General features: G+C 66.4%; 1 protein-coding gene across 20 annotated transcripts in view; it reads left to right on the plus strand.

The window, feature by feature from the left end:
- The window catches only part of TNK2 (tyrosine kinase non receptor 2), an 80034-nt gene extending 67629 nt beyond the window's left edge, over positions 1-12405 (plus strand). For 6 of the 20 annotated variants that reach the window (XM_043522522.1, XM_037908937.2, XM_043522520.1 and 3 more), the window contains 5 exons: positions 3296-3387; positions 7102-8414; positions 10789-10884; positions 11397-11524; positions 12139-12405. In XM_043522522.1, the coding sequence (XP_043378457.1) occupies positions 3296-3387; positions 7102-8414; positions 10789-10884; positions 11397-11524; positions 12139-12145 (1636 nt within the window). In that variant the 3' untranslated portion in view covers positions 12146-12405. Of the gene's footprint in view, positions 1-3295; positions 3388-4422; positions 4528-7101; positions 8415-10788; positions 10885-11396; positions 11525-12138 lie in introns of all 20 variants that reach the window. The other 14 variants (XM_037908935.2, XM_043522527.1, XM_043522516.1 and 11 more) reach the window with 5 other exon arrangements.
- The last annotated feature ends 1143 nt before the right edge of the window (positions 12406-13548 follow it).

Here is a 13548-nt window from a genome sequence, read left to right on the forward strand (position 1 = left end):
TCGGCTCCGGGGAGAGGTTTGCTCAGTTTTGGTTCTGCCATTTTGGAATTCTGTGTGTCCATGAAAAAACCCTACATCCCCGTGTGTGACACAGAGAAACGATGCAACTACTGGGGGTCAAACTGGGCTTGTTTTGTAGATCCCGTTGAGCTCTAAGAAATAAGCTTCTTTTGGGGAATCAGGACAGTGGGTTTAAAGTCAGAGGCACGTACAGTTCCCCTACCCCCCCCACCCCCATGCTTGTCCAGCTCTCTGGATGTCTGAGACATGCCAGGGGTCGTGCCAGGAGAGTTGTAGCCTCTTGGTTGCCATTCCCACCAAGGCACAATGCCAATAACTTCAGTGGGGTGGGGCGGTGCAGAAACTGGTGACAAGGCTCAGCTCAGCGAGCCGGCTCCCGCGGAGGCCTGGAGCAGCAGCGGGTGGCTGTAGAATTATGTTCAAATCCCCACAAAGCAGCCTCTGCCCCCGCCCCGGCTGGGATTCTTAACACTGGCTTGAATTCCTCGGGGGGCCTCAGTGGCGGGTGGATCCCGTCTGAGCCCGGATGTGGTCTGTGACCTGGGACGTTGTAGCGTGGACAGGAGCCCTCCCTTGGGGTATGGCTGTGCAGCAAAAGCTGGGCCAGCTGGCACAGAGCGGGGCAGCCTGGTCTCGCAAACCGAGGATGTGCCCAGGGTCCACGCCAGGCTGGCACCACCCGCACTGCGCAGGCTGCACCGCGGTCGCGACGCACTAGCCCACGTCCGGCTCTCGGGCTCAGGGAGGCCACCAGGCAGGGGGCGGCCCGGAGAGCAGGGCGGAGGGGACGTGGTGTCTGGGGAGCTGGGTCGTGCCGCCTGACCTCAGCTCACGGCCGGCATGGAATAAGCGGTGATGGCTGGGGCTGGGTACGCGTCCCCGTACGCCGCTCTGCCAGTGCCCCCTCAATCCCGACCCGCAGCCCCCTGCTAGCCCAGCCTGGGGCTCCCCGTCCCCAGCTCTGCCGGTGCCCCCCAATCCCGACTCGCAGCCCCCTGCCACCCCAGCCCTGGGCTCCCCATCCCCAGCTCTGCCGGAGCCCCCCAATCCCGACCTGCAGCCACCTGCCACCCCAGCCCTGGGCTCCCCATCCCCAGCTCTGCCGGTGCCCCCCAATCCCAACACGCAGGCCCTGCTAGTCCAGTCCTGGGCCCCTGTACACAGCTCAGCCGGTGCCCCCCACTCCTGACCTGCAGCCCCCTGCTAGCCCAGCCCTGGGCTCCCCACCCCCAGCTATGCCGGTGCCCCCCAATCCTGACCCGCAGCCATGTGCCACCCCAGCCCTGGGCTCCCCGTCCCCACCTCTGCCAGTGCTCCCAAATCCCGACCCGCAGCCCCCTGCCACCCCAGCCCTGGGCTCCCCGTCCCCAGCTCTGCCGATGCCCCCCAATCCCGACTTGCAGCCCCCTGCCACCCCAACCCTGGGCTCCCCGTCCCCAGCTCTGCCGGTGCCCCCCAATCCCTACCCGCAGCCCCCTGCTAGCCCAGCCCTGGGCTCCCCACACCCAGCTATGCCGGTGCCCCCCAATCCCGACTCGCAGCCCCCTGCCACCCCAGCCCTGGGCTCCCCGTCCCCAGCTCTGCCGGTGCCCCCCAATCCCTACCCGCAGCCCCCTGCTAGCCCAGCCCTGGGCTCCCCACACCCAGCTATGCCGGTGCCCCCCAATCCCGACTCGCAGCCCCCTGCCACCCCAGCCCTGGGCTCCCCGTCCCCAGCTCTGCCGGTGCCCCCCAGTCCCGACCCGCAGCCACCTGCCACCCCAGCTCTGGGCGCCCCGTCCCCAGCTCTGCTGGAGCCCCCCAATCCCGACCAGCAGCCTCCTGCCACCCAGCCCCTGGGCTCCCCACCCCCAGCTCTGCCGGTGATCCCCACTCCCGACCCGCAGCCCCTGCTAGTCCAGCCCTGGGCCCCTGTACACAGCTCTGCCGGTGCCCCCCAATCCCTACCCGCAGCCCCCTGCTAGCCCAGCCCTGGGCTCCCCACACCCAGCTATGCCGGTGCCCCCAAATCCCAACCCGCAGCCACCTGCCACCCCAGCCCTGCGCTCCCCACCCCCAACTCTGCTGGTGCCCCCCAATCCCGACCCACAGCCCCTGCTAGCCCAGCCCGGGGCTCCCTGTTCCCAGCTCTGCCGGTGCCCCACAATCCCATCCCGCAGCCCCTGCTAGCCCAGCCCTAGGCCCCTGTACACAGCTCTGCCGGTGCCTCATACCCAACCCCTGCCTGGCTGCACTCTGGCACTAAGCTCCCCGCCCTGCTGCTTATCTTTATCACCCTCTGCATCTCCCCCGAGTCTTTCCCAGGCCCTGCCCAGCAGGAGCCCGGCACTGCCCTGCCCAGGTGCGGAGCATGGGGTTGTGGCACCCAGGCTGACACGTACCCAGGGAGAGGGAACCTACGCCCAGGCCTCCGGATCCCTCCCTCTCACTCGCCTGGCACTTTCCCACCACACCCTGCTTGGCACGGCTCACCCAGGGAGAACCCAGCCCTGCCGCTGCCATCTCTGGGCACTGGCCCCGGCCTTGCCCTGTGCCCTGGCCCTTGGCTGCTCCTGGGGGCCCGGCCATGAGGATGGAGCTGGGGGAGGGGCTCTGGAGATGGTCTGAGTGGGGCCAGGGGAGTGTGAAATCCCCTCGGAACTCAGCCCCTCAGAGCCGCCATGGGGCGCAGCCCATGGGGTCTGGACGGCGGAGACCTCGGCTGTCATGGGAGCTGAGTGTATGGCCCCTGGGGCACACATGCACCAAGGCTGGGAAGAGGCCGGGTGGCCCGTGGTTACGGCAAGAGGCTGGGCTTCTGGGGACCCCACGTCGATCCCCTGCTCTGCCACTGACACCCTGTCTGACCGTGGCCACATCCCTTAGCGGCCTCCCACCTGTACCCAGGGGTGAGAATCTGGCCCTGCCCCATGGGTGGGGGCTGCCAGCCGCTGGGGATTGGCCGTGCTGAGGGCCAGCCACAGTCAGTACCTGGGAGGGGCAAGAGTGGCAAAATGGGAGCTCCTCGGCCGGGAGGGGTTAGCGGGCTGTGCCGGTCTTTGGGGCCCGCCCAGGGGAGACCCGAATAGCCCCCCAGGCCCTGCCACGTGGTTCTCCCGCCCTGGGGGGCCCTGCAGACGGGGCTGCACCTTTCAGCCACCATGCCCTGAGCCGAGGGGATGGGACTGGGCTCCTGCCTGAGAGGGGCAGCGTCATGTGGCCGGGTGCCAGGCCGGGTGGTGAGCCCCTGGCGCGGGGCGTGCTGCTGACCGTCCTGCGTGTTCTCTCCCCGCAGGCTGTACCTGGGAAACCCCATGGACCCTCCCGATGTGCTAGGCGTGGACCTGAACGCAGCCAGACCCACCCAGCTCCCGGGCCGGGCGAAAAGTAAGCCACGCTGCCATCCTGCTGCGGGCACTGCCCAGACAGGCATGCCTGCAGCCCATGCCGCATGGCCTGTAATGGTCCTGGACTCAAACTACCAGTCCCAGCATGCAATGCTCTGTGGGACCCTGGCACCTGCTGTCCCCAGCACTGTTGCCTGCTGGGACCTGTAGTCTCCACAGGCCGCTCCTGCCCCTTAGGTTAGGGCAGCTGCAGTAGAAGCCCCTGGCTGGGCTCCCAAGCCGCATGGTGCCAGGGGGAGGAGAGCATGGGTGCAGGGACGAGCATGCCCAGCGAAGCGGGCGCGTTGCTCCTGCTGGCCTTAGACCTTCCTCCCTTCTGTCAAGGGAACCTCTCCCTGGCGCTTGACCGTCTCCATGGCTCTCTTGTGGCCGCTTGGCGGAGCCGGTCGAGTCCCGGCCCCCAAGCCCTGGCCGGCGGCAGAGCTCCTCCTGCCGCTCTGCCGCCCCAGGTCTCCCTCCCTTCCGGCAGGACCCAGGCCTCTGCTTCCTGTCGTAAACTGTCGAGCGGCTTTGCTGAGCCCAGCTGCCAGCCCGGAGCGGGTCGCTCCTTCCCTGCTGTGTTCAGGTGGTGCTGAAGCCCTGAGGGTCCCAGGAGGGAGGCCCCTGGCGCAGGCCTGGCCTGTCTGGCCGGTTCCGTGACGGGCTTCAAATGCTTGGGCACCCTTGAAAATTTGCCTGAGATTTGAGTGCCCAGCTGGAGACCGCTTGGCCCTGACTCTCTGCAGTGCCCCATGCCCGCCGCTCCCAGTGACCCAGGTGGAGCTGAGGGGGCTCCCGCCGAGCTGGCTCCAGTGGGGCATCCAGAGTCAGGGGCCACGTCGGAGAAACCCGGCATTAGCTGTTCCAGCCGGATCCCCGGCCAGGTGTGTTGCTGCTCCCTGGGCCCCGGCAGTCCTGCCTGCTGCCTGCTCCATTACTGAACCAGCTGCCTCCCGGCTTCCTCTGGCTTCCCTGCCTCTGCGCTCTGCCAGCTAACCCCTCCTCTCTCCTCTGGGGCCTCTCTCTTCTGCTGCAGGGGAGCCACCGCCTCGGCCACCACAGCCGGCCATCCTCCTTTCGAGTAAGTTGGGCCATTCTCCGCTCCTGTCCTCTCTCTTCTCTCCTCACTCCTCTCTGCCAGGTACGGGGGCATGCGGGGCCCTTCCTGGCCGGGGAGCTGCTGGCTCCCTGCGCCGAGATGCCAGTGCCAACGGGGTGCCTGCCAGCGCGGGCACGCAGGGCACAAGGAGAGCCCTGTCGCCAGCCAGCCCCGCGCATAGACACAGATGAGCACATGCCCTGTGTGAGCACGGGCAGTGCCAGCTTCCCCTCATGGCCCTGCTCGGAGTGTCCCAGCCCTGCTCCCCTCTAGGGGCCAGAGGTGAGTCCACGCTCCCTGCCCCATTCAGTCCTTCGTCTCTCGGCTGAGCTGGCCGGCTGCAGCAGAGACTGGTGGATTCCACTGGCCTCTCCCACCACCAGACACACCCGCCTGGCACACACACACGGGCTCCCCGTGGGACCAGCCCTCGGCTCAGTGACTCAGGCCCCTCTCTGCTTCCCACCCGCTGGCGACTCCGAACCCCCACTACCCTGTCAGGGTCCGGCTCAGGCTCTCACTGGCCTGGACTCCGCTGCACGTACTAACCTCTGGGCTGGGCTGGAGGCAGGTAGAGCAGGCGGGAGGCCGCTAGGCGGGCAGGGGCTGCGGTGAGAGCTGGCACCTCCAGGAGTGTGCCCCTGGGGAGCAGAGCCCAGTACATGGGGTAGGGGGCGTTGGATGCATGCAGCGAGCTCTGACCCCAGACCTAGACCTCTAGGGCAAAGCTCAGGGATACCTGGTCCAGGAAAAGCTTAAACAGCGAGACTGAGGAGGGCAAGATAGAGGGCAAATACATGGTGGTCCTGGGTTCGGATACTGCATGGGTCAGGAGTGAACATTGAATTTTGATGGCCTCCCTTCCTAAGCCCCAGTGGCTGCTTGTCAGTTTCACATGCCCATCATCCGGGAAGCCTGTGCTGAGGAAGTGATCAGGAGCAGTCAACATGGATTCACCAAGGGCAAGTCATGCCCGACCAACCTGATTGCCTTCGATCAGGAGATAACTGGCTCTGTGGATATGGGGAAAGCAGTGGTCGTGTTATTCCTTGACTTTAGCAAAGCTTTTGATTCGTCTCCTACAGTATTGGACTGTAAGGTGGAGAGAAAGCTGGCTAGATTGTCGGGTTCTCCGGGTGGTGATTAATGGCTCCATGTCTAGCTGGCAGCCGGTATCAAGCAGAGTGCCCCAGGGGTCAGTCCTGGGGCCAGTTTTGGTCAACATCTTTATTAATGATCTGGATGATGGGATGGATTGCACCCTCAGCAAGTTCACAGATGACACTAAGCTGCGGGGAGAGGTAGATATGCTGGAGGGTAGGGATAGGGTCCAGATTGACTTAGACAAATTGGAGGATTGGGCCAAAAGAAATCTGATGAGGTTCAACAAGGACAAGTGCAGAGTCCTGCACTTAGGACGGAAGAATCCCATGCACCACTACAGACTAGGGACCGAATGGCTCGGCAGCAGTTCTGCAGAAAAGGACCTGGGGGTTACAGTGTACGAGAAGTTGGATATGAGTCAGCAGTGTGCCCTTGTTGCCAAGAAGGCTAACGGCATATTGGGCATTAGTAGGGGCATTGCCAGCAGATGGAGGGAAGTGATCATTCCCCTCTATTCGGCACTGGTGAGGCCATATCTGGAGTATTAGTTTTGGGCCCCCCACTACAGAAGGGATGTGGACAAATTGAAGCAAGTCCAGCGGAGGGCAACAAAAATGATTAGGGGACTGGAACACATGACTTATGAGGAGAGGCTGAGGGAACTGGGGATGTTTAGTCTTCAGAAGAGAAGAATGAGGGGGATTTGATAGCTGCTTTCAACTACCTGAAAGGAGGTTCCAAAGAGGATGGATCTAGACTGTTCTCAGTGGCAGCAGATGACAGAACAAGGAGTAATGGTCTCAAGTTGCAGTGGGGGAGGTTGGATATTAGGAAACACTGTTTCACTAGGAGGGTGGTGAAACACCGGAATGGGTTCCCTAGGGAGGTGGTGGAATCTCCATCCGTAGAGGTTTTTAAGGTCAGGCTTGACAAAGCCCGGGCTGGGATGACTTCGTTGGGGATTGGTCCTGCTCTGAGCAGGGGTTGGACTAGATACCTCCTGAGGTCCCTTCCAACCCCAGCCTTCTACGATTCTGTGATTCTAAGCCTGTGCTCAGGAGGGGCCCAGGGCTGGGCTAGCAGGGGGCTGCGGGTCGGGAGCGAGGGGCATCAGCAGAGTTAGGGGTGGGGAGCCTAGGGCTGGGCTAGCAGGGGACTGCGGGTCAGGACTGAGGGGCGCTGGTGGAGTTGGGTTTGGGGAGCCCACGGCTGGGATGGCCAGGCCCTGTGGGTCGGGACTATCAGCCCCTCTCAGGCACATGCTAAACTGCCCTGCAGTTGCCCCGAAAGCCCCACGGCGGGAGCAGCACCGTCTCCTCCTCCCGCAATGTGGATCCAGATGGGGAGGGGCCCAGAGTTCCCACCAGGGCTCCCGGCCGGGCGCAGCACTGCCTGGAGAAGGGGCCCTCAGCAGGGCCTGTTCCCATGCTGGGCAGGTGCGGAGGTCACCCCATCAGTGCCTGGCCCATGGGCGTCCTGCGGTGCTGAGATCTCCCCCTCCCTGTGTTCCAGAGCCCTCGTACGACCCTGTCAGCCGGGAGGACGACTCCCTCTCCACGGGCCTCAAGCGGCTGTGCCTGAGGAAGCCGGGCCCCCCGAAGGGGCTGAAGCTGGTGAAGCCTTCAGCCTGGGTGTCGGGCACCAAGGTGGGCGAGCGGCAGCCGAGTCGGGCCAAGGGCGGGGGCACCTACTGTGGCGAGGCGCCACTGATCGACTTTGGGGACGAGCCTTCCCCCACCACCCCCTCGCCAGTCGGGGAGCTGGGCGCCCCTTCCCTCGCCAGGCTGGCCATGGAGGCTTTCTCCCTGCTGGACAAGACGCCCCCACAGAGCCCCACACAGGCACTGCCCCGGCCCCTCCACCCCACCCCTGTGGTGGACTGGGACGCACGGCCCCTGCCCCCGCCGCCGGCCTACGACGACGTGGCCCAGGACGAGACCGACTTCGAGGTGTGCTCCATAAACAGCGTGGAGGGGCTGGCGGGGCGGCCGGCCTGGGCCGAGGACGAGAAGGCGGTGGGGGAGTGGGGCTCGGCGCCGCTGGAGGACAACCTCTTCCTGCCGCCCCACGGGGCCAAGCAGCCGAGCCTGGCGCAGACTACCGAGATCTTCCAGGAGCTGCAGCAGGAGTGCATGAAGCGGCTGCACGTGCCCCAGGGCCCCGGCGAGGACAAGCCGCAGATCCCGCCCCGCGTGCCCATCCCGCCCCGGCCCCTGCGGAGGAACGAGCCCGGGCGCTGGTCGGGGGAGCTGTCCCCGGCCTCGGGGGGTGAGGAAGACCGGCCGCCCCAGATCCCGCCCCGCGACCCCTTGTCCCAGCCCACCTCCAGGACTCCCAGCCCCATGGCGCTGCAGGCGGGCTCCCCGCAGCAAAGGGCCAGCCTCTGCTCCCCCTTGGCCCTGGCCACCTGCCTCTCCACCTCCCCGGGCAAGGCCATGCCCACCACGCAGAGCTTCGCCTCAGACCCCAAGTACGCCACGCCCAAGGTCATCCTGGCGCAGGACAAGGACAGCGCCAGGGGCCCCTGCATCCTGCCCATTGTCAAGGACGGCCGGAAGGTGAGCAACACCCATTACTACCTGCTGCCCGAGCGCCCCGCCTACCTGCACAAGTACGAGAAGTTCTTCAAGGAAGCCCAGAGCCCTGAGGAGCCGGCGCCCCGCGTGGTCAGCACCGCTGCCGTCCGGCCCAGGGTGCAGCCGTCCAACTGCTCGGCCAACAACAGCAACCCCGGCCCCCGGGGGGCTCTCAGGGCCTCCTGCAGCGTCCAGACCATCATCTACGACAGCAGCGACGGCTGCCGGGCCGCCGAGAAAGTGCAGCTGGTGAGTGGCTCCTCCTGGGGCGATTGGCGAAGGGGGCCAGTGTGGGGTGGGGCCAGCTCAGGGCCCAGCCTGGGAGCAACGGCAGGGCCTTGCCCCTGGCTGCAGGGGGAGCAGCTGCAGCGCTGCCCCAGCTCTGGTGTGAGACGAGGCCGTCCCTGCCCCGCAGAGTTCGCAGCGGGGGGAGAACCCAGGGGCCAGTGCGGGAAGCTGACTCTGCTCAGCCTGGGAGAGCAGGGCTGTGCCACAGATTCGTTGCCTCACCTGGGGCACATCCTACCCCTTTGCCGTGCCTCAGTTTCCCCACTCTCCCCAGGCCCCTTTCCCAGAGGCAGCAGGCAAATGAATTGGGTGCGAACGGGCCGAGCCCCTCAGAGGGGGGAACCCTGTGCAGTTTCCACGTAGCAGGCGCGCACCAGGTGGGTGCCCAACTGTGGGGCAGCGTGGGGTGAGATGCCTGTGCCCTACCCACTCAGTGGGATCCAGGCTCCAGCCCCTTTCGCCAGCGCTAATGTCAGAGCCAGCCTGCCCCGCTCCTGTTCCCAGGCAGTGAACTCTCTGGGGCTGATCCTGCTTGGCTGGACCTGCGTGATTCCCTTGCCACCCGCGCTCCACCCCACGTGCCCCTGCCACTCATGTACTGGTGGGGCAGACACCGAGCCCGACCCTGGCACGCCAGGCCTGACAGTCACGTGAAGGGCACCAGGGGGCTCAGCTCTGGCTGGCTGCCCCCCAGTGCCAGGGCGGGCTGCACGGCTGCCTCTGCCCAGCGAAGTGCAGTCACTGGAAAGTAGCATCCGGGGCAGGGGGAGGCCACCCTGCCTGGGAACGGCTGGTGTGACGTGCTGCCGGAAGCCCCGAAAGAGAGGGCGCTCCCGCTCTGCCCTCTGCCTGCTCAGGGCAGGACTCCCCAGCCTGCGGCCCTAGTGTCTCCCCTGGCAGGTTTGGGCACCACCCTGGCTCAAGTGCCCCCAGACCCTGCGCTGGGCTCTGCGCCCTGGAGCTGATCGGGCTGCACAGCTCGGTCCCTCCTGAGCACAGCTTGTTGCTGCTGGCCCCTGCAGACCAGACGCCCCTGCAGCTGGAGATCCCTGCCCAGGAGGGGACCGGGGGGCACGGACAGGCTGGGACCTGGCTGGGCTCGGATGAGCTGGCTGGAGAGCCTGGCAGCCAGGACGCCTGGGTTCCGCTGGCGGCCCGAGGGGCCGTGTCTCCCGCTCTCTGCACCTCGTTTTCCTGTTTGTGGCTCGGAGATATGGAGCCGGGAGCCGTCCGTGGTCAGCAGCCGTTTGGGCCGGAGAGCAGGAGATCTGCACCAGCACCGGACGGCATGTTGGGGAGCAGACCGCCGGGGCCAGGGGTGGGACGACTCGGGCGCTTTCCTCCCCAACCCCTGCGGCTCGTGGGGCGGGGGGGGTGACCCCCTTTCCCCTGGTGGAGCCCCAAGGCCAGGCCCTGTCTCTGGCGAGTGCCGCAGGGTCTGTCTGGAGCGGGGCCCAGTCCTTGCCCTTGCAGGCCTGGGGGGCCACCTGCTGTTCCAGCATGAGATTGCAGCCTCTCGCTGCTAGGGCCCCCAGAGCAGCCTGCCCAGTGGGGCCTGGGGAGGTCTTTGGGGGGAGCCACAGGCTGCGGGGGATGTTCTGCTACAAAGGGGGCAGCCATTCCCCGCTGACCCAGCCTGGGCATCCAGCAGCCATTGCAGGTGGGCGGGGCTCAGGACTCCTGGGTTCTCTTCCTGACACTGAGACTGTCACCCTGGCCAAGTCACTGTCTCTCCTGCCCCTGTGTGCCTCAGTTTCCTCATCTGTAAGCGGGGCTGAGGTGAAGCTGCTGCCCAGCGGGGGCGTGAGGGTGGCTGATGGTCCCAAACGGTTGGAGACTGGGTGAGCTCCATGACGCCGAGCTGCGTTGCCACTGTTGCTGGGGCCCAGATGCCACGAGGATGGGCACCTCAGCTGTACCCACCTATAGATTGCGCTGGTTGCTTTCCCCCAGCATCCTTACTGACGCCCGTAACATAGCCTTTGGGTGCTGCTGAAACGTCTGGGGAGCCCAGAGGTGGCTGCTCCAGCCGCGTCCCTGCACTGGCCATATGAAACCAGCCCCTTCCAGTCAGTGCCACCAGAGCCCTGGGCCCCGTCCTGCCCCAGGAGCCTGTGCGGAGGGGGATGAGCTGCCCAAGGACAGCCTGCCCACCCGCCCACGGCCGGAGTCCTGCCCCCACCCTGCCCTCGGCGTGCTGCTCTCAGACTGTTCAGTGGGGCCGGGCAGAGCTCCCAGCTCCCCCTGACTCAATGGGCTGCCAGCCCTCGGCTCCCTTCCAGCCCCCGGCAGTGCCAGCCTGTCCGGACTGAGCGCTCACGGGCTGTGTCCACAGGTGCAAGAGATGGTGCACGGCGTGACCACCGAGGAGTGCCAGGCCGCCCTGCAGAACCACGGCTGGAGCGTCCAGCGGGCCATCCAGTATCTGAAGGTACGGGGCAGGGGCCGGGCAGCTCTGGGACCCCCACCCTGCAGGCCGTGTCCGGAGCAGTGCAGTGCCTGCAGGGACGGGCCGTGGTTTTTGGGTGGGCAGCAGGACCTGAGCCCTGGCTTGTGTGACGGCACCAAGCCTGGAGCGCCCCCGCTGGAGGTGGCCTGATCCCACCGGGGGGGGCAGAGGGGCGCTGTTCGTACACTGGTTGACGCTCGATGCCAGAGGGCCCAGGAGCAGAGCTGGGCACGTGCGCCCAGGCCATGCCCCTCCCGTCCGACCCGGGTACAGTCAGCACAGCCCCCTGCCACCGCCCCACCACTGGCACCGTGTCTGCCTATCAGACCCGCCATGCGGGGATGAAGAAGCACAGGGGAGCGCCCCCCTACTCTACGCATGGGCCAGACTGGCCCAGCTCCTGGGGGATGGCAGGATTCTGCGTGGACAGCGTCCCTACCCCTCCCGCTGCCCGGGGCGCCCCCCACTCACCCTCTGTGCCCTGTGGTTTGCAGGTGGAGCAGCTTTTCTGCCTGGGCCTGAAGACCAGGGGGGAGTGCCACAGGGTTCTGGAGATGTTCGACTGGAACCTGGAGCAGGCCAGCTGCCACCTGCTGGACCCCGCCAGCGCCGCCAGGCAGAAGTAGGCCACCCCCTTGCCCCAGCCCCTCCCCTGCGCTGGCGTGGTGAACCCCAGGGGTTCACAGCCTCAGCACGAGCTCTCGGGGATGCCCCTTTTGTAACCCGACAGCTGGGCCCCTCCGGGGGCACCACAGGAGCTGTGGCCTGCCCGGGCCGGCCAGGCTCCATCCCGTGGCTGCTTGGTGACCTCTGCCAAAGGAGTTGCAGCTGTCGCCCAGCAGGATGGACGCCACTCTCGGAATCAGCCACGGAGCCCGGCCCCCATCCCTGGCAGGGTGCGGGCAGAGCTGGTCTGGAGAGACGGGGGAACGGACGCAGCTGTGTTTCCCCAGGGGGTGGGGCCCAGCGGGGGAGGAGCAGGGGCTCAGGGCCAGGCTCTGACAGCGCGGCTGCCCGTGCAGGCGGGACTGGGTGGCCCGGAGCAGAGCCTGCTGCCCAGCATGGTTGCAGGGAGGAAGGGCACATTCCAGCCCAGGGAGGGACTGGCCAGGCAGCTGGTGGGGCTCAGACCCAGAGAGCAGGGCCCAGCTGCAGAGGGCCTGATCCTGTGAGCACAGGGGGCCCGCTGTGCCTCAGGATCGGGCCCCCAGCTCACCTGCTCCCCTTGTCCTGCAGGCGGTGACGGCGGCAGGCCGGGAAGCTGAGTCAGACCTGGAGCGGGCACCTCCCACCTCTGCGGTGCCTTCCCCCCACATTGGACTGAGCCGGCCAGAGCGTGGCTGGAGAGCCAGGAGCAGGGCTGAGAGCCTGACCAGGGGCTCAGGACTGGCGAGGGGCAGCCCCCAGGATCCCGCTGGGGGTCACCCAGGAGCTCGCTGGGGAATTGTTTTGTAAAGAGAAATGTAATTTTAATATATATATAAATATTCTATTGGAGAGGAACCCGGTGCCCCCCAGCTGTGTGCTGTGCCCTGCCTGCCCCGGGCCTTGGCTAGCGAAGGGGCTCAGGAGCGGCCTCCCCTGCCCCCCGGCTCCGGTGCCAGGGAGCGCAGAGCAAGAGAGCAGCATTCAGCACAGATCCTGCCCCCCTTGGACCTGGCTCTTCTCTCCCGAGCTCCATGCGGCCTCAGGCCTGGCACAAAAGAACGAGCCATCACCCACAGGCCCCTTTCAGCCTTGCATGCCTCCCGGGGCCTGCAGCGCCCGGAGCCAGGCCCGGCGGGCACCCTGCGGCGGGCGAGGGCCAACGTCCCGCTGACCAGCCCTGCAGCAGGCCCACGGGCCCAGAGGAGAAGACCAGCCCCTGCGGCCCTTCCATGGCAGGGGGTCAGCGTTCAGCCTGGTGCCGCCCAGCCCTGGACTGACTGGCAGAGCAGGCGGGGAGCCTGGGCTCACTCCATTGGCAGGGCTGGGCGAGGGCAGACACTGGCTCATCAAGCACCAGCCATGCCTCTGCCCAGCCTAGGGGAGGGGCGTGGGGAGAGAGCCCAGCCCAGGCCTGGTGCCCTAGGGCACAGAGCTCACTGTGGGGCCAAAGCCACCCCCGCATCAGCCCAGGGTGAGTACTTTGTGCCCCCGCCCGATTCCTCCCGAAGGCTGCTTCGCTTCCGCCCCATATTAGTGGCCTCGTCCGTCACACCGATGGGGCAGTGCCCAGTGACCCAAAGGGGAGGCGCGCGGGGGGGAGAAGAGCCCACTGGCACTGTCTGAGAGGTGGGGAGAGTGGCTGCACGTGCAAGGATCGGGGGGCAAAGGGATTGGAGGCAGTGCCCATGGGCCCTATCTGGGAGGCAAAGAGATGGGGCAGGCCCACAGACATGAATGGGGCCAGCACCCATGGACACTAGGGGCCAGAGGCCTGGGGCAATGCCCATGGGCATCATCGGGGGCAGTGCCAAAGGACACAGGGATGGGGGGATGTCCATGGGCAGAGGGAGGGGGGGCTGGGCCCATTGACACAGGAATGGGGGCAGTGACCATGGGCATTGGGATGCCCTTTCCTTGCGGAGGAAGCTAGTCCAGGTGAGTCCGAGGGCTGCTTGCACCTGGGGCCGTTGCTGTGGCCGCCCACCATTCCCTGCAGAA

Source organism: Chelonia mydas, chromosome 9 (assembly GCF_015237465.2).
Source record: "Chelonia mydas isolate rCheMyd1 chromosome 9, rCheMyd1.pri.v2, whole genome shotgun sequence".
Taxonomy (NCBI): Eukaryota; Metazoa; Chordata; order Testudines; family Cheloniidae; genus Chelonia; species Chelonia mydas.